Source organism: Onychomys torridus, chromosome 5 (assembly GCF_903995425.1).
Source record: "Onychomys torridus chromosome 5, mOncTor1.1, whole genome shotgun sequence".
Lineage (NCBI taxonomy): Eukaryota > Metazoa > Chordata > Mammalia > Rodentia > Cricetidae > Onychomys > Onychomys torridus.
In genome coordinates, this window is record NC_050447.1 from 15,625,894 (window position 1) to 15,644,973 (window position 19,080).

General features: G+C 42.7%; 1 protein-coding gene across 3 annotated transcripts in view; it reads left to right on the plus strand.

Annotated features, from left to right (window-relative positions):
- Tent4b (terminal nucleotidyltransferase 4B) overlaps positions 1-18,556 on the plus strand; it is a 62,148-nt gene extending 43,592 nt beyond the window's left edge. For 2 of the 3 annotated variants that reach the window (XM_036187766.1, XM_036187765.1), the window contains 11 exons: positions 1,240-1,363; positions 3,166-3,212; positions 4,680-4,800; positions 6,561-6,668; positions 8,056-8,184; positions 9,340-9,553; positions 10,394-10,520; positions 10,623-10,726; positions 10,829-11,016; positions 13,873-14,037; positions 15,962-18,556. In XM_036187766.1, the coding sequence (XP_036043659.1) occupies positions 1,240-1,363; positions 3,166-3,212; positions 4,680-4,800; positions 6,561-6,668; positions 8,056-8,184; positions 9,340-9,553; positions 10,394-10,520; positions 10,623-10,726; positions 10,829-11,016; positions 13,873-14,037; positions 15,962-16,138 (1,504 nt within the window). In that variant the 3' untranslated portion in view covers positions 16,139-18,556. The remainder of the gene's footprint in view (positions 1-1,239; positions 1,364-3,165; positions 3,213-4,679; positions 4,801-6,560; positions 6,669-8,055; positions 8,185-9,339; positions 9,554-10,393; positions 10,521-10,622; positions 10,727-10,828; positions 11,017-13,872; positions 14,038-15,961) is intronic. The other variant, XM_036187767.1, reaches the window with a different exon arrangement.
- The last annotated feature ends 524 nt before the right edge of the window (positions 18,557-19,080 follow it).

The following is a 19,080-nucleotide window of genomic DNA, read 5'->3' on the forward strand; positions in this document are numbered from 1 at the left end:
ATTGATGAGGTAAAAGTTACAGCCAGCAAAAGTTGGGACTTTTTTTCCTTCCTCAAAGCCAATTTTGGTCTACTTGAGTTTCTGTCTTTCTGCTCTGGAGCCAAACGGGCTTTCTAATTGCAGATCCCCCAAGGGTACCCTTGGCCACCTCCAGCCTCTGAATCCCAGAGAAAGCTGAGTGGGTGCCTCTCCGAGTCTCTTCCCACGTCCCTTCTCCAGAGTAACTAACTCTCTAGGGCCTCTGGGACTTGAAAGCAGGGAGTGCTGCTTCCGAGCCCTCTGCTGCACAGCATGGATTCAGTTCTGCCATCCAGCTCGCTTTGTCCTGTCCAGTACTTTCTTCACCCTCAGCTCTCACCCCTGCCTACCCCACAAGGCCCAGCCGGATGTCGATGCATGGACAGTGTTTCTAGAGTTCCTGCCCTGCCACCACCCCTTGTGATGCATCTGTCAGGGCCTCCCCAACTTCCCTGATGCTGCAGCGGGAAGCTTGAATTAATTTCCCTTTCCTTTCTCTCTCCTTTCTCTTCCATCTCCTCTGTCTTCCTCTTTCTCTTTCTTTTCCCTTCCCCCTTCTTTCTCTTTTCTTGTGGGATGGACCTAGACCATTGAACAGCCAGGGGCACACTCTCTACTGCAGAGCCCTACCTGAGCCCAGCCAGAACTTCCTAGTTTGCCAGAGCTTGCCTTCCCCTTCAAATGCACCTCTGGCCACATCCACTCTGTGCTTGCTCATTTGGTTTCCTGCCTCGCACACTGTGGTCTCTAGCAGCCTGCAGCTCCTTCTCAAAGCCCTCCTCTGCCGGATGTTCTTCTCAAGGCACTGGTGTTCACTGACCAGCTTGTTCATTTGACACTCATTTGTTAAACAAATGCCATCGAAGTGAATTTCTTCCTCTCCTTGTGGAGAGCTGCGGTGGTTAGGAAGCTGCCTGTGTTGCCTGGGCGTAGGGCCTCCTTTCCTACTTTGTGGCTGCAGAGTCTGAGACCAGACTTGCATGACTTTGTTTTTACTTAGAAAAGAAAAGGAAAGCAAAACATCACCCACAGTAAACTTTGTTTCAGTTAAACTCTGTACTTTACCATTTGTCTTAGTATGAGTTATAATATTAAAATGAAGGTAAAAAAAATCTGCAAATATAAGGCTATCAGCTGAATTATAAGACTGTTAAGATTATTCAGGAAGCTGACTTCCTACTGGATTGGCCTGCCCACATTTGCTTTCTGCTTTTTCTCCAGTCTGCATGAAGAGATCAGTGATTTTTATGAGTACATGTCTCCCAGGCCTGAGGAGGAGAAGATGCGGATGGAGGTGGTGAGCAGGATCGAGAGTGTGATTAAGGAGCTCTGGCCCAGTGCTGACGTGAGTACTTGTCCTGGGACCTGGGGCTTCAGGCAAAGCCCTGCCACAGAATCAGTCTCACATAAGACCTCACCCACAGTGTAAGTGCTTTTGTAGAGTTAGTCTACCTTACTCTTTTTCACTTTGCAACAAGGTCTCGCCATGTCTTACCCCTGATTGGCCTTGAACTCATAGCAATAGCCTGTCTCTGCTTCCCAGACATGTACCATGCCTCGCTTTGGTCAAATGACATTGAAAGGCCAACAGTCCCCGGGGCCGTTAGATGTGGGCTTGGGTGCCTTTCTTCACTCATGCCTTCTTTCCCTTTATTTTTCTCTGAGTTCTGAGTAGCACCCACTAAAAGTAGACTCCGTTTAGATGGTTAACGTAAGGAAAAGCTATCTCTAACTCATTAGGGTAGTTGGTTCTTGGATGAGGGTTCCGAAAGCCCCGCTTTTGTCTTCATTCTCTCCTGTCAGTATAAACATTGCAGTTTGCTTATAGCAGAAGGCATTTCTTGTGCTGCTTGAGTTGACTGTCTCAGGCAAATGCAGGCGAGTGAGCATGCATTTCTTTCTTCCCCTGGCCAACTTCTCGTGATGCCCCAGTCACTGAACAGAATTTTTGCCTGGGTCTCCGCATGTGTTTATCCCCCGTTATTGGCACCCATACTTCACTTTTTATGGTTTCTTTGCAAGTCTGTTCTAGAATTCTTATGTGTTCAAAGAGTAACTCTATTACTTTGTGTGTCTTAGTTTTGTTAGATCCTCCTTGGGTGACAGGAGAAGCCAGGGTAAAAGACAGGCTCACATGTGAGGCAGTAGGGAGAGAATAAAGGGGAGGTGTGGGTGTTTCACTGAGTAGCTAGGTGGTTGCTTCTCCCCTGCTGGTTGTGTTCCTGGGGCATAAGCAGTGAGCCGGCTCTGACTGGCAGGATTTGGTAAGCACTCCTGACACCTAGTGGGTAGATAGGCCACTAAACGTGCGGTGAGCAACACAGTGCCTACAGCAAGGAGTGATTTGCCCAGGTTAAGATGCCCTGGTCTTTTAATCTTTTCTTTCAAAGGTAGGCAATTGTGTTCATACAAATAGGAACGATGTGCTTAGGTTCCCAGCTCTTTTTCACCAGAATGGTTTAACATTTTCCTTGGCTGGACTTACAGACACGTGTAAAATTGCCTGGGTTCCACTGTGCTCTGTAGGCCGAGATGGACTTTTTTCTCAGTTGATTGCATGTCAGGATCTTGCAGAGACTGCTCCTGGTATTCTGTTGCGCTGGCCTACACACCAGCACATTGCCAGCAACTGAAACATTCTGAATTCATGAGAGGACTCCTGCAGAGAGAACAGAATTAAGGATTTGTGACCATCCTTGTTTTGTAAGGGAATGCTAGCCTCTGGAACATTACTTTTGAAACTTCTCTATGTTAAACTTTTTTCGTTATTATTGAAGTGTATAATGTGTACATATGCATATATTTATATGCTTAGACATATGTGTGGAGGTCAGAGGACAGTTTTCTAGAGTTGGTTTTCCTCTACCTTTACATAGGTTCTGGAGATCAGGCTTGCCTGGCAAGCCTCCTTAACTCCTGAACCATCTTGATGGCCTCAAGGTCTCTATTCTAGATTGTACGCCATGTTTTAAATGACTGCCTGTGAGTCACAGTGTCCCCACTCTAAGAAAGCCTAGATTGGGAGGGAGTGGAGGGGGTCGCTCTTGCAGTTTTAAAAATCCACCAGTAGAGGGCAGAACATACATTTCTTTATAGGCACCTTAATGTGATATTTTTCTCTTCTCTTTTTTTCCTTCCCTGTTCCAGGTCCAGATATTTGGAAGTTTTAAAACTGGCCTGTATTTACCTACTAGGTTAGTATTTTTATGAAACTTTGAAAGGATTGCTGTATACTTTGTCTATTGAATGTGTCAGATTAGAAATGGGGATTTACTTAATTATTTTTTGGAGACAGGGTCTCTTTACATAGTCCTGGCTATTCTGGAGCTTGCTATGTAGGCCAGGCTGCATCCTGAGTGCTGGAATTAAAATATATGCAACCACACCTGGCAAAATAGGGAATACTTAGGAACAAATTCATCATTTTATACTTGATTTGAATTGCCTTACAGTAGAATTTCCCTTGCAGCCATTTGTCTAGGCTGGGATGTGCAGAAAGCATGTAGCAGTGAAATCAGTTAGTTCCGTAGTTTAACATGGATAGCCCTGCAGATGAGTATGTAACCCATGACTTAGCCTGGGTCCCAGGGGTTATGATAAATGTCTGGTTGTCACGTGCTATGAGGGGGGAGGGATCTTTTTTTTTAAAATGAAGAACTCAATCAGTCTGTGATCTCAGCATCCCACCACAGAATTTAACTTAGAGCCCTTGTTCCATTCATCTCAGACCTTCTAAAGAAGGCTTGTTTAATACATTGGCTACAAACACCCCCCTTGTCCCTGTGGATATATAGTCTACCTTCCCTCAACTTAGAGTGTGTTATCGTGTTACAGTGGTTGGATCTTAGCCATATCTCTTCTTTCTAGGGCTATTTTTGGCTTCTAAAACCCATAAAATATTACAGTTCATTAATATTTTTCCTTATTTAGGCTCTAAGCTTCTACAAAACCTAAAATAATTACTCCTTTAGAAAGTATGGCCAGAGGGAGGAGGGGGTTCTGTGAGATATGTAGAGTGAGTAGAAAATTTCTCAATAAAGAAAAATGGAAAAAAAAAAGGGGGGGGGTATGGCCAGGTGTGGTGGTACGTGTCCTTAATCCCAGCATTTGGGAGGTGAATCTCCTGAGAGTTGAGGCCAGCCTGGTCCACATAGCAAGTTTCAGGCCAGCCAGAAAATTAAATAAACACACATATATATGATTAGAACAGTTATCATAATTTAGATATGGAAAAAGTACAAAAGCAGGGAGATCGGAAGTGAGTGTGTGTATATTTACACTTTGGGAGCAAGCTTGGTACCTAGATTTTATATAATTTAATGTTTATTTTTAAGTTCCATTCTCATTGAGACAACACACCTCATGTTTAATATGAGAAAGCTGTGTGGGAAAACGTGCTGATACTACTATGTTGGAGGTTTTGTTTCTGTCAACATTACCCATGTCCCGAGGCCGGAGTTCGGAGAAATAGCTGAGAGGGGGGGTTGCTAAACTCCACACCCTCCACTCCTCTCCCTGTTTTCTTTGGAAACCCGTTGCCATCAGAGACAGAGGGAATGGGTTCTCACTGCGCCAACAACGTGCAGTTGCCAGGCGTGATTGTCAGCTAAAATGGGAACTGGTTGACGCTTCCAAACCTCACATGTGTCACTACAATGCAGTGACATCGATCTTGTGGTGTTTGGGAAATGGGAGAACCTGCCTCTCTGGACCCTGGAAGAAGCCCTTCGGAAACACAAAGTCGCTGACGAGGATTCCGTGAAAGTTCTAGACAAAGCAACGGTAAGTTCTTAGCGTTGTGTCTGTGTAAGTCTTGTACCTACACCAGAAACTTAAACTCCAGTCTACTTAGAACAGTTGGGATGTGACTCACTGGGTCATTTTGTGAATGTCACAGTGACTGTGAAGTAACTTGTCCTGGCTATACATTTCTTTCAGAAATAATAGCCAATTTTTCATGCATAATACTGTCAAGACTTCAGTATAAAAATACGTAAGTAAAGAAAGGATTCTGGGAGCTGGAGAGATGGCTCAGCAGTTAAGAGCACTGGTTGTTCTTTCAGAGGACCCGGGTTCAATTCCCAGCACCCACATAGCAGCTCACAACTGTCTGTAACTCCAGTTCCAGGGAATCTGACACTCTCCCACAGTCATACATGCAGGCAAAACACTAATGCATGTAAAATAAAATAATAATAATAAATTATTTTTTAAAATACAGGTTTCTGTTAAGTAGCTCCTAGTTACACAAAAGATGATAATCTCTTATTTTGTATTTAGTATCTTGTGAATCAAGGCCTCTTTTAAAGATTATTTTTATTTTTGTGTGTGTGCGCGCGCCATGTGTGGGAGGAAGCCAGCAGATGGCCTCAGATCCTCTGAAGCTGAGTTATAGGCAGTTGTAAGCCACAATATGGGGGGGCTGGGAACCAAACTCAGGTTTTCTGAGCAACTGCTGTTACCCATTGAGACATCTCTGCAAGCCTCTGAAGTCATGCTTTAGACAGAGATAGACTGGCTTTTAAAGAGTTCCATGGAAGCTCAGCTAGAAACAGACATATGTATAAAAAAGTTCTGAAATTTTGCATATTAGGTTTTCTTAGAGCAGAATACTTGTTCTAGTTTTTCCTTTTTTTCTTTTTCTTTTTTTCTTTTTTTTGAGACAGGGTCTCTCTGTGTAGCCTTGGCTGTCCTGGAACTTGCTCTGTAGACCAGGCTGGCCTTGAACTCACAGAGTTCGGCCACCACTGCCTGACTGTTCTAGTTTTTCTTGATGGAAAGCTGTTGATTTAGAGACCCAGTTCCTAGTTCCTAGTGCCTGGATAGTGCTTCAGTGGCACACATCTTTAATCCCAGCACTCAGGAGGCAGAGGCAGGCAGATCTCTGTGAGTTCAAGGCCAGCCTGGTCTACAGAGCGAGTTCTAGGACAGCCAGGGCTACACAGAGAAACCCTGTCTCAAAAAACTAAATTAACTAATTTTTTAAAAAAAGTCTTAAAACCATACATTAATTATCATATTTTTTACTTAAAACTTTATTGAGGTGAGTCATAATGTCACATGCTTTTAATCCCAGCATTTAGGAGGCAGGGCAGGAGGATCTCTCTGACTTTGAAGCCATCCTGATCTACACAGAAGTTCCAAGACAATCAGAACTACCTAAAGAGACTCTGTCTCAAAAATATAACCAATTTTTTTTAAACAAAATTCATTGTACTTAATACTTTTTATTAGTTTATTCATTACTTTTATCTACGGTGTGTGTGCTCCCACACATGTACATTCATATTCCGTGTTAAGTGTGGGGTTCAGAGGACAACTTGGTGGAGTTAGTTCTCTCTTTTTGTGGGCCATGGGAATCCAGTTTGATGTCCAGCACTTTCACCCACTCTGTTGGCTGGTGCTTGGTCCTGAAAACACTTGGTGTTTTTGTAGTCTCCTGAGAAGGGTAGAGAGCACAGACCTAGCTGTAACGTTCTGTCTCCTGATTTTATCACTTAATTTGTTAGACTATTTTAAACTTTTCTGTCTTCTTTTTCTAGGTTCCTATTATTAAATTAACAGATTCTTTTACTGAAGTGAAAGTTGATATCAGCTTTAATGTCCAGAATGGCGTGAGAGCAGCGGACCTCATTAAAGACTTTACCAAGGTCAGAGCCTTGATGGGGTCTGTGTAGTGAAGCTCTTAAGAAACCTCAGTTCGTCTTGGGCGTCTGCTGTGCTCTGTCCTCAGCTTGGCTCTATGTGTGCCTGCTGCTGACAGATGGCTCTTCAAATTTCTTGTGTTTCTGGTTAGTGGGCTTATGAAAGGTTGTAGATAGTTCTAAAGACCACCACTGCTCTGGATCCTTAGGCTGAGTGACATGGGGGCTAAGATGGTGCTACACGGTGATTCTTGTTTGTTTTTAATCTCCAAGTTCATCTTAAGACCCTCCCTAGGGAGCCTTTTCTCAATTTTAATCCTAAATTCTTTGTCAGGAGGTGCCTGTGAGTTTTTGTTATTTTCTCTTGAGGTAATGCTAGTTTCTTTCAATTGGCTCCATACTAAAGAAGTTGCCAGCATCATCTTAAGAACATTTTCTGTATCCAGACAGCTGCTGCTGCTGCTTCCCCAGAGCTAAAAGTGTTGGGATCTGGTCTCTGCACTCACAGCTCTTTAGCAGTTCTCTAGGCCTAGTTATTTCTTCTGTGTATGTGTTATTTTGAGGTAGGGTCTCACTCTGCAGCTGGCCTCAAGCGTGTAGCCCTTCTCCCTCCACCTCTAGGAGTGCGGGGTCACAGTTGTGTCCACCATGGCTCTCGGCTGGTGGGCACTGCCTCCTTTCTTTTCCTTGTCGGGCTTATACGGACACAGAGGATAGGAAGAACACAAGTGGCCCTTTCTGGAAGGTTGTGTATATGTGCCTAGCTTTTCATGAAAAGAAACTCGGTGTTGAACATCATTTGCTTAATAACAAGCAATAGAAGATGATGTGAAAAGTTGCAGCCACCAGCTCTGGGAAGTGTTATGTTCTCTGCCTGGAACATTCAGAGTTCTGGAGATGTGTGTGAACTATCAGATTTGTCTGCTCCGAGAGCCCCACCCATCTGTAAAGAGGGAGGAAGAAAAAGCCCGGGCAGTGATCTGTCCCTGTGGATGATGCAGGCCAGACTGTTTGTGCTCTGGGCTGCTGAAGGATGAATTGAGGACCTTGCTGTGCAGTGGAGAGCCACCTACAGACAGTTTGTTGAATTTCCTACTGGTTTAGGGGCCTTCAGTGTTTAGGGGCTTTGGCCTTTGTTTACAAGAGACTGTCCTGTGATCGTGGTCATCTGGTTAGTTGGTTTGTGTGTCTGTCCAGAGAGCATGTGGCCGCTATTATTTATGTCACCATGAGGAGAAAGCCTTTCATTACTTAGAAAGATTACTTTGAAAATTGAATCTATTATGTATATCTACTAAATTTTGTAATGTAAGGACCATTTTATGCCCTGGTGATGCTTTGGGTTATTATAATATAGGAATTCATTGAAAATGTAATTTTGTTTCTCTTTCAGAAATATCCTGTATTGCCATACTTGGTTTTAGTATTGAAACAGTTCTTATTACAGAGGGACCTTAATGAAGTATTTACAGGTGGAATTGGTTCTTATAGTCTCTTTTTAATGGCAGTCAGTTTCCTTCAGGTAAGTTGTATGGGTGTGCTATACCAGTGTACACTGAAAAAAAAAAGATAAAGTACTTGCAGAGACATTGGGGAGAGAATTTTAAATCAGTATTTTTTTAGAATGCTTCTCTTTAAACTGGATGCCTTTGTATAATTTACAAATTAGTATTTAAATGTTCCCAGCAGAGAGGATGAGACTTCTCACTGGGTGTGTTAACATGCAATATTTGCCCTGGTTTCTGTAAGGGAATGCTAATATAATAACAATAACAACCAAAAATACCAGGCTGTCTGGAGCAGACTGGCCAGTTAGACTAGCCAGTTTGCAAGCTCTGGGTTCAGTGAAAGACCTATGTCGGAATATAAGATGGAAGGTGATTAAGGAAGACAGCTGATGTCAGACCTTTGACCCCCTACATGCACCTGCACTTGGACATGCAGTTGACCGTGCATACATATACATATATACCTTATACAGCCAGTGTAGCCCAGTAAGTGACCTCCAAGTACAGTGACACCCTGTTTCAAAAAGCGCTAGAAAAGAGTTAGGGATATGACTCAGTGATGATATACTTGCCTACTGTGTATAAAGTCTGGGTTTAATTCCCTAGCACTATCACCCAAAAAATAGCTCTGCTGGGCGGGAGTAGTGGCAGATGGATCTGTGAGTTCAAGGCCAGCCTGGTCTATAGAGTGAGTTCCAGGACAGCCAAGGGCTACATAGTGAGATTTTTGTCCCCTAAAAACCAAAATAAATTAGTAAATAAATAGGTATTATGGGAAGTTTAGGAAGTTGACTTCTCATCAATTACTGTCCTTACTATGCATGTGTACAACACACACACCAAAAATAAGAATATTTTTAAAAGCAGACAGCCATGGAATTTCAGCTATAATTGAGACATGTTATTTGGATAAGAGTCCTAGTTTTGCCTGCTTGGCAAAGGTTGCTGAGTAAGTTGAATTCCCTGATATGGTTCATGTTCAGCCTTATCTGCCAGGTCTGTACCCATAGGGCATTGTGTGGTTTCTATAGCAGCAAAGCTGTCAACTGGAATTGTAAACCAAAGACTTGATAATAATAGTGCTCATAGAAGTTAGGATCTCACTTAGATCCCTGTCCTCATTCTACAGAGAAAAATCAAACACAATTTCTCTCTTTTTTCTGTTCTAGTTACATCCCAGGGAAGATGCGTGCATCCCCAATACAAACTATGGTGTTCTCTTAATAGAGTTTTTTGAATTATATGGACGGCACTTCAATTACTTAAAGACTGGCATCCGGATAAAGGATGGTGGTTCCTATGTGGCCAAAGATGAAGTACAGAAAAATATGCTTGATGGCTACCGGCCATCAATGCTTTATATTGAAGATCCTTTACAACCAGGTATTGAGATTAGGTGACTGGATGGGCTTCAGAGAGGGAGGGCGTCATAGCCAGGCAGTGATGGTGCACTCTTAATCCCAGCCCTTGGGAGACAGAGGCAGGTGGATCTCTGAGTTTGAGGACAGCCAGAGCTACACAGAGAAACCCTGTCTTGAAACAACCAAAAAGAAAAATGGATGATTTCTAATTATACTTAACTTTTTGTTCAAAATATTTTCTTACCATACTAAATAAACAAACACGCCCCAGTGTGAGGGACACTTTGCGGACTTCCAGATAAGTTGTGGATAGAATCCACTTGACCCCTTTAAAGCCAGGTAGAAGAGGGATCTACTTTGGGGGTGGGTTTGTAGCCTCTCACACCTGTGGGCTGTTATTCCAGCCAGTTGTCAGCCAGGCTTTAAGGGAGGTAAGCCTGAAGTCCTTAGGTAGCAGTGAGCATGGGCAGAAAGGTGCCAAGAGATTGCTCTTTATTTCTATTCCTCTGACTGCTTCTCTACTTTGTGTAACCCTTCTGTACTTTGCTAGCTTTGGGGGTGGCTTAAAAGGAGTCACATGTATTTGCTTATGATGTGGGAAGTATGTGTATAGCTAATGTAGACAAAGAACAACCAAACAAAACTAAGCAAACAGCAGCCTTCCCACCCCACTGTTTTCAGGTTAGCTTGGCTCTCTTTTGTGGAGAGACTAGCCAACTGTTTGTATATGTGACAGGAGAATCCTAGTTGGGCTAACGTGTATACAGGCAGACAGTGCCCTTGCTCTTCTGACGAAGGCTCACAGCATTTGTTCATACTAACCAGCCAGGCTCACTTCTCTCTGCATCCATTCCTTTTAAAGGTAATGATGTTGGCAGGAGTTCCTATGGGGCCATGCAGGTGAAACAGGCCTTTGATTATGCCTATGTGGTATTGAGTCATGCTGTGTCACCGATTGCAAAGTACTATCCCAACAACGAAACAGAGAGGTAAAAGACTAGCCCGGATCAGCCCGTTGTGTCAAAAGTGGTTGGCACTTCTTGTCTTCAAGTTAATGTACATACCTGTTCTGTTTTTTCAACCCCATGCAGCATATTAGGTAGAATAATTAGAGTGACGGATGAAGTCGCCACGTATAGAGATTGGATATCCAAACAGTGGGGCTTGCAGAATAGGTCTGAGCCATCATGCAATGGTGAGTAAGACCTTTTCCTTGATGATGGACTGGGGCTTAGGGCTTTTTCTGTGTTGTATTTAATGGGAAGAAACGTTTTCCAATCTTTTGCCACTTTTTCAGGAAATGGTGTTCCCTTGATAGTAGATACTCAGCAGTTAGATAAGTGTAATAATAATCTGTCTGAAGAAAATGAAGCCCTTGGAAAATGTAGAAGTAAAGCCTCGGAAACTCTTAGTAAACACTCTTCAAACTCTTCATCAGGTCCAGTGTCCTCCTCCTCCGCCACGCAGTCCAGCTCTAGTGACGTGGTAAGTGTGACACATGCAGCCCGCACTTGGATGCCTTGCCTATTCTGTGTAGGGTTAACTACTCAGAGGCGAGGATTGCTCCCTTCCTACCAGGGGAAATTTCAATAGCTTCTGCTCTTGGACTTTTTCTCAATGTTTTTTAACAAGAAAATTCAGCCAGGTAGTGGTGGTGCATGTCTTCAGTCCAAGCACTCGGGAGGCAGAGCCAGGCCAGCCTGGGCTACAGAGTGAGATCCAGGACAGGCACCAAAACTACACTGTCTCAAAAAAAAAAACCAAAACAAAACAAAATTCAAAATATAGTGAAAGTAGAAGCACTTTAGTGTCATCTTTAGCCACTATATGCTCCATTAACATTTACTTATTATGGCTGGAGAGATGGCTCAGCAGTTAGGAACACTGGATGCTCTTCCAGAGGACCTGGGTTCAGTTCCCAGCACCCACATGGCAGCTCAAAGCTGTCTGTAACTCCAGTTCCGGGGGATCTGACACCCTCACATCTGTGCACATAAAATAAAGTTTAAAAAAAAGTTTACTTATCATATTCCTCCCCTCTGTGCATTAATTCGTGCATCTTCTTGACCCATCTCAAAGAGGATCGCAGGTGTCGTCCTTCACCCGAGCCTCACTGTTGTGCATTACTAACTGTAGATTATTCGGTTATTCTCTGTGTCTGTTTCAAAGGGAATCTTAGTCATATTCTCACTAAGTTATCACCCATACTCATGTGTTCCCCAGAAATAGTAGATAGAAAATGTCCCCATCGCTCCAGGAGATGCCTCATAGCCAGCAGTCCCCAGTCTCACCCCCAGAGGGCACCCTTGTTAAAGGATTTTCTAACAACATACTTTACTGTAGGAGTTCTTTTTTTACTTTTTTATTTTTTGTTTTTCTAAAACAGGGTTTCCCATTGCTCAGCATAAAACACTCCTTTTTCTGTTCTTCGTCTTTCACTTTTTTGTTATTTTTTTCTATCGAAACAGCGTTTCTCAGTATTGTCTTGGAGCTCACTGTGCAGACCAGGCTGGCCTCGAACCAACCCACTTCTGCCTCCCGAGTGCTGGGACTAACGGCCTGCGCCACCGCCATTCTTTCACCTTCTTAAGCTTGTTTTTAAGCTTCCTAAGTGGATTTTTAATTGGTAAAATTTGCCTGTCAGAAAGTTCACCATTTAATAAGAGTACAACTCAGGGTTCCCAGCAACAATGTCAAGCAGCTCACAGCTGCCTGTAACTCCAGCTCCCAGGGGTCAGGGTCCTCTTCTGGCTTCTCGGGATATGCATGTGTGCATACACACACACACACACACACACACACACTTAAAATATTTTTTAAATTACAGTTTAGTAGGTTTTTTTGTTTTTTGTTTTTTGTTTTTTGTTTTTTCAAGACAGGGTTTCTCTGTGTAATATAGCCCTGGCTGTCCTGGAACTCACTCTGTAGCCCAGGCTGGCCTCGAACTCACAGAGATCCGCCTGCCTCTGTCTCCCGAGTGCTGGGATTAAAGGTGTGTGCCACCACCCAGCAGTTTTCACTCTTAATTCAAGGATATGTCTAGCCATGTGTGGTGGCACATGCTGCCATTCCCAGCACTTGGGAGCCTGAGGCAGTCAGATTTTTATGAATTTGAGGACAGCCAGGGCTATGTAGAGAGATGCTATCTCAGAAAACAAAACAAAACCTAATACCCATGGTACTTAGTAGCCTCTCCTCTAACCTCTAATCCACTTTCTGTCTGCATTGTGGTGAATTACATTTTATGTTTATTTTGTTTTTGTAGACAGGGTTTCTCTGTGTAGTTTTGGTGCCTGTTCTGGATCTCACTCTGTAGACCAGACTGGCCTCGAACTCACAGAGATCCGCCTGGCTCTGCCTCCCAAGTGCTGGGACTAAAGGCACAAGCCACCACTGCCTGGTAGTTTTTTGTTGTTGTTGTTGTTTTATCAAAGAACATTTTAAGTCTACTTAATTAAAGTTTAAGGTGGGTTTGCCTTTTCTTTGAAATTTGACTTTAATATGTGATTGCAAAAGTTCTGTAAGGGTCTTGGAGGTACAGTGCTTACTTACATGCTCTCTGGGTTCAGTCCCCAGCACTGCATTGGTGGTACAAGACCACATAATCCCAGTACTAGGGAGGGTAGAGGCAAGAGAATCAGGAGTAGGAGTTAAAAGAGATCTTCCAATGCATAGTGAGTTGGAGGCCACCAGCCTGGGCTAAATAAGACTATGTCTCAAAGAAAAAAATGCAAAAGAAAGGTATCATTTCACATTGTTGATGGATGGTGGCATATCATTATGGAATTATGAGTATTCGTGTGCAGGCTCTCCCTGTGTCTGTGGGTTCTGGAGTGGTTCTTTGGGAGAGGTACAGCAAGGTACAGACTTGAGGCAGAAGAGCGGAAGGTAGTAGAAGTCTTCAAGAGGTGGAAGAGCACCTTGAGAAGAGGGGAGGAGGGACTGAGCTGCGACGTGACTGTCAGGGAGGGTGCCAGCATAAAGCAGTCAAGAAGAAGCTAGGTGGGGCCATGCCTGGGTCCTAAGTCCCTCCCTCTTTATTGTGGTCTTCCATAGTTCTGTAACTCACTATAAATAAAAGCTCACATCAACTGGGACTTAAGTAGATCCATTCACAATTGATTAACAAATTAGCTAGATGTGGTCAGTGACTTGGCCATAAATAAAAGCCCTTGGTAAAATCAGCCAATTCAGATGTTTGGAGAAGGGACTGGGGAAGTGACTTAGTGGGAGAGTGCTTGCTGAACAAGCAAGAGGGCCTGAGTTGGAGTACCCAGCGTAAGTACTGAATATGAAAATTACTAATATATTGCTTTATATAACCCATGTGACTTGTATTAGGATTCTGATGCAACGCCATGCAAAACCCCAAAACAGCTGCTCTGCCGTCCACCTACTGGCAGTCGGGTAGGTTCACAGGATGTCTCCTTGGAGGTCTCACAGACAGTTGGGAAAATGCAGAGCACCCAAACCACTAACACACCCAACAACACCAACAAATCACAGGTGAGCAGACTGTGTGTTTGTCCTTATTAGTGGTCAGTGTCAGACAGGTAGAATTTCTCCCCCGCCCCCTAATTTTAAAATGATTATTTATTGAAGCATTATTTGTAACAGGGATGGATATCCTGTCCATACATGCTGCAGTTGATAAACTGAAAATTCCCAGGGCATTGCTTCTTTCTGTGTCAGAGAGCTCCATCAGACCCACACATTCTCATGTCTTTACTAAACACTCATATTTCACAGAGCATATTTTATCAACACTTGTTAACATATCCTGATGAATGTGGACAGATCAGATAACAGTTGTGTTTCTATGGATTTAAAGCCACATAAACGTATCCTAATTAACTAAAATTTAATTCTTGCCTAATAAGAGCAAACAATGAAATACAATTGGAAAAAGCAGAAATCATAACAAGGCAGAAGATATATACTCTGTTTGATAGCATGGGGTCAGGTTTTTTGATGGCCTGAATTTAAATTCCTACTCATCAGCTATGGGCCTAGGGCCTTGAACATTCCATTTAACCCCTCTGTGTGTTACATCTGCAGAGTGTTACCGTCTACAGAATAGTTCTTTACCTACCTTATATATAAAATGATGACAAAAATGGTATGTCTTTTAAATTTCTAATGAATGCTAATTATTACAAAAAATGCTTAGAACACTTAGAAAAGGTCTAGCATATATTACATGTCATATAGTTAGAATTTCTTACATGTGAACAGTGGCTACCATGATCTTAAAGAAATCTCTTTAAGAACAAACTATTTTGTCATTTGCCTCCAAAGCATGACAGTTCTTCTAGGATCAGATATCCTGAGGTTCCTTTTATGACACCGTTGTAACATAGATCTTTGCAGGACTTTTTAAGACCTTGGTGCCAGCCAAGCCCCCTTTTACAAATTGAGCATAAAAAATTTGTGTTGGGTCTGAGGGTGTAGCTAAACATAGAGCAGGCTGATAAATGGTCCTCATGGCTGTGCTTGAAGTCCACTGGCTTGGAATGTCTACCACATCCCTAGAAACAGCATGTCCTTTGTTCTTATTTGATACTTGTTACTTATGCTAATTAGCAGGTAGCTGGGAGACAGGTTCAGTTGATTAACATTAGCTTTGACTTAAACAGGCCACAGAGATACTCTTAAGTATTTTTAGTCGCCTAACGGTATTACTAATTAGCCATAAGTAATGAATCAGGCAAAGGGAAGAAGCTTTTGATACTGGTCTCTGGTGTTAAGTTCTCTCTTCATCCTCAGATGTAGCAGGGACCCTGAGCAAAGGCTTCTTGGTGGAAGAGGTGACTGTTCCCATCATTGTGATTTGACTTGCCAATCCACTGTACATCCACAGCCTTAGCATGGGCAGCAAATGCAGATGCAGTGAGTAGTGACAGGGCTGTCCAAGAGAATGCCAGTAGGAAGCCACGGGCCGATATCGGGAACAGAAAAGGAGCAGCCAGCCATTGCCCCTGACCTGCCTGTAAACTGTGTAGGTCTGACAGCCTCTTCTGGTAGTGAAGCTTAGCATGTGGTGTGAGTGGTAGGACCCTTGGGTGAAGCTTTCATGTTGTGCACATGCTGTCAGGAAGAGAAGTTAGTGGTCTCTTCTTTAGAGTTCACCTCCTTTTCTAGCCTCTGAAAAAGTCTGTAGTCGCTGAGAGTGGTGCCACACCCCTTTAATCCCAGCATGTAGGAGGTAGAGGCAGGCAGAGCTCTGAGAGTTCGAGGCCAGCTGCACTACAGAGGAAGCTCCAGGCCAGCCAGGGTGACAGTGAGGCTGTCTAATTGGCAGACACGAGGTGGGGGATAGAAAGGTGGTAAGTGGTGTGCATGCCCATTTCTAGTTTTGAGTGCTGCCCCTGCCTTCGGGTTTGCCAGTGTATAGCCGTGCTGTATTTCTCACTGCTTTCTTCTTCTGCAGCATGGATCAGCAAGGCTCTTCCGTTCTTCCAGCAAAGGCTTCCAAGGTACAGCCCAAACAAGCCATGGTGCCTTGATGGCAAGCAAACAGCATCCAGGCAAATCCAATACCCAGTGTTACCATGGCAAAAAGAGGAAACACAAGAGGGACGCGCCCCTCTCAGACCTTTGTAGGTAGTCGGCGCTGTGCGACGGACTGTCTTCTGTGTGCAGTGATCTCGTGCTCAGGACAGTTGCACAGGGACTCCTGGGACGGCAGGAGCCTCACACTGTTCAGACGTTGATTTAGCAACTGCGTTTTTTCCCAGCTCGCCACGGAATGGATCATGAAGATTGACAACTGCAAAAACAAAAAGCAAGCAGAAAGGGGAAAAGCTGCTTATTTGATAAGTCGTGTGCTACAACAGGGTCACTTTAAGATTTAAAGCTTGAATGTAAAATAAATACATTTCTCATTGGCTTTATGCAGAGTTATAGGGACTAGTACTCAGTGTGGGGAGGGTGAGAGGAACCAAAAGCAGTTTCAAGGAGATGGGTGGGAAGGCCAACAAGAGCATCTCATAGGAAGTCAGATTCCAAGAGGGGAAGTGATTTGTGCATGTTTTTTTTTAAAATAATTTTGCATATATTTGCCATTTTATTGTGTGTATATATAGAAGACCATATAGGAAATTGATATTTGTAATAGTGGATTTGTTAATACTTTTTACATAACATTACTGTTTGAATTGTAAACAGATTTTTTCTCAGGATTAGTTTGAAGAATAATCTGAGTTGTCATATTCTAACACTCATACGCAGGGAAGTGATTAGCTCTGTTCCTCAATTTGTTTTCCTCAGCATTGAAATGACTTCATTGAACCCGTGTGACCTGCTGCGAAATTCTTTCCTCTCTAAAGAACAGGTTTATGGTGGCAAATGATGTTTATTTTATTTTGTAAAAAAGACAAAAGTGTGCTATGTACTTTGTGTATACACTGAACATTCTCTCGTCCTCCCCGAGAATTAACTCAGCTCTTCTTTTTCTAAGTGCTGCTGTCTTCCTGGGCACTGGGCAGTAGCAGGGCTGTGTGTGTTTCCTCCGCAGTCTCTTCCCTCCCCTCTTCTTCCTCTAGGAAACAGAAGGGCCACCCTGGGCCTGGGCTGTTCCTGTCAGTGTGACCTCTAGCCACAGACCTCGCATGCTGGCTCCTCTGACCCTGTGTGCTCTGTGCTTGTGACATCTCTCATCCTTTCTAAGTCCATGCTTACTGCTGTGGGAGAGAGTAACTGTAAACAGCTTTAATTAAATCACACTTATACAAAACTATTTTCTTATACTCCACTTTATGCTTTTCGTATTGTCGATCTTTAAAAATTAAATGGTCTTTGATAATGGATCGATTTTGTATTGCCTTATTAAGACCAAATACTTCTGTCATCCCATTCTTTCTCCTCTCTGTTAATGGAATTGCTGTCTTTAATTCAACTTTGTAAACACAGGCTTGTTTTAATCATCCGGTAACTTTGACTGTGATCAGCTGTGAGTGCAAATGTGTAATCCTGTTACTCATCGCCTGCTGAGTCTGAGACTCAGGTGGGGTAGTTAACATAATGGATTGTATGCGCTCGTCATCAGAGTGGTTTTGGGAGGTGAAAAAGCCCTCATGTCTAGCATCAGTGTGTGTGGCTCTGTTCAGTACGGCCATTTCCGAGATGAGATTCCTTTATATGTGTATGTGTGAAGTACTGTTGGCTTTTAGGGATTTCTTTTATATACACTTATGAAATACTGAAGACCAATCAGACCATTCATGGACACTTAGTGCAACTTTCTGTAATGAGAATAATGCTACAAAATAAGACCAAAACCAGTGTCATTGCTGAAATTAACGATTTTTAATATGTTCATATTTTAATTTACAATGGGAAAATGTGTTCCACAACTGGAAACTCACAGTACTATGTAAACTGTGGAAGATTTTAAATGTGATATTATTTTGACTGTTTTAAATTTTAGAGTCACATTTTATTCTGATCAGAATTTTTATCAAGATGTTGAAGTTTTGTTGTTTTGAAACTAGTTTGTCATAACATATTGTGCATAATCACAGTATTTATTTTGTAGGGCTTGTGAATGTGTAGACTTATGTTTACTGCTAAGGGAACAATTATTTATAAAATAATATTAAATCCAGTATTAGCTGCCTATTTCAGACACTTAACACCTGCAGAGATCTGTGTTACATTTACCACACTGAAGTTTTTTTAAAGAGTCACCCTCATTGTTGAAAGTCAATGTACTCTTAGGTGGGAATATTAGTGTCCAATAAGCATGTGATTATATTAAGGTGGTGGTAGCGGGAAGATAATCTTGATTCCATTGGGAATCTTAGGTTTTCGTAAATTTATTGGGAAAATAGTTTTTCCTGTACTGCTGACGTTTCTTTTTGGTAAACAGTATCTTTCTAAAAGAAAAAGCATGAAGGAGAATTGAGGTGTGTATCCATTTCCTCAGATGACCAGCATTGTATTCGTGAATACTGTGTATCTGGAATGAACAGTATGGAAGCTGTTCAGTTTTCAATCTGAAGTAAAATACTTTCAAGAACTTTTAGTTTGCCTGCTCATTTGTTTTGTATGTTTTATCTTTGTATTGGTTCCCATCTGTCTTTTTTGAATTTCAGTACTTCTGATGAAGATTTTTGTAGTTATCTCAGAAATGTATCTTCATCATTCTGTCGGTCCTTCCATACCCATGGATCATTAGTAGTAGTCATTGGCATTCTTGGGAATTTTACAAAGACTGCCTCCCAGTGGTGACATTCTGTGGTGGTCGTGTTTGTGTGTCTGTCATAAGGAACATTTAAATACCACTCTGTAGAGGGTGGAGAGGCATTTACCCAAGGTGCTCTGGGTAAATGGATCCTGAAAGAAAGTTTCTGTTCACTGGAGTTGCAGTGTGCCCAGTTTGAGGAGCCTACACTTAGTTCTCAAGTCTAGCTTTCAGCTATAGGATCTTCAATTTTTAAAATGTTTTTAGAAGATTATGTGCATATGTGAGTACCTGCTTGAATTTATGTGTACTGTGTAAGTGCAGGTGCCCACAGAGACCAGAAGAGCGTGATGGATGCCCTGGAG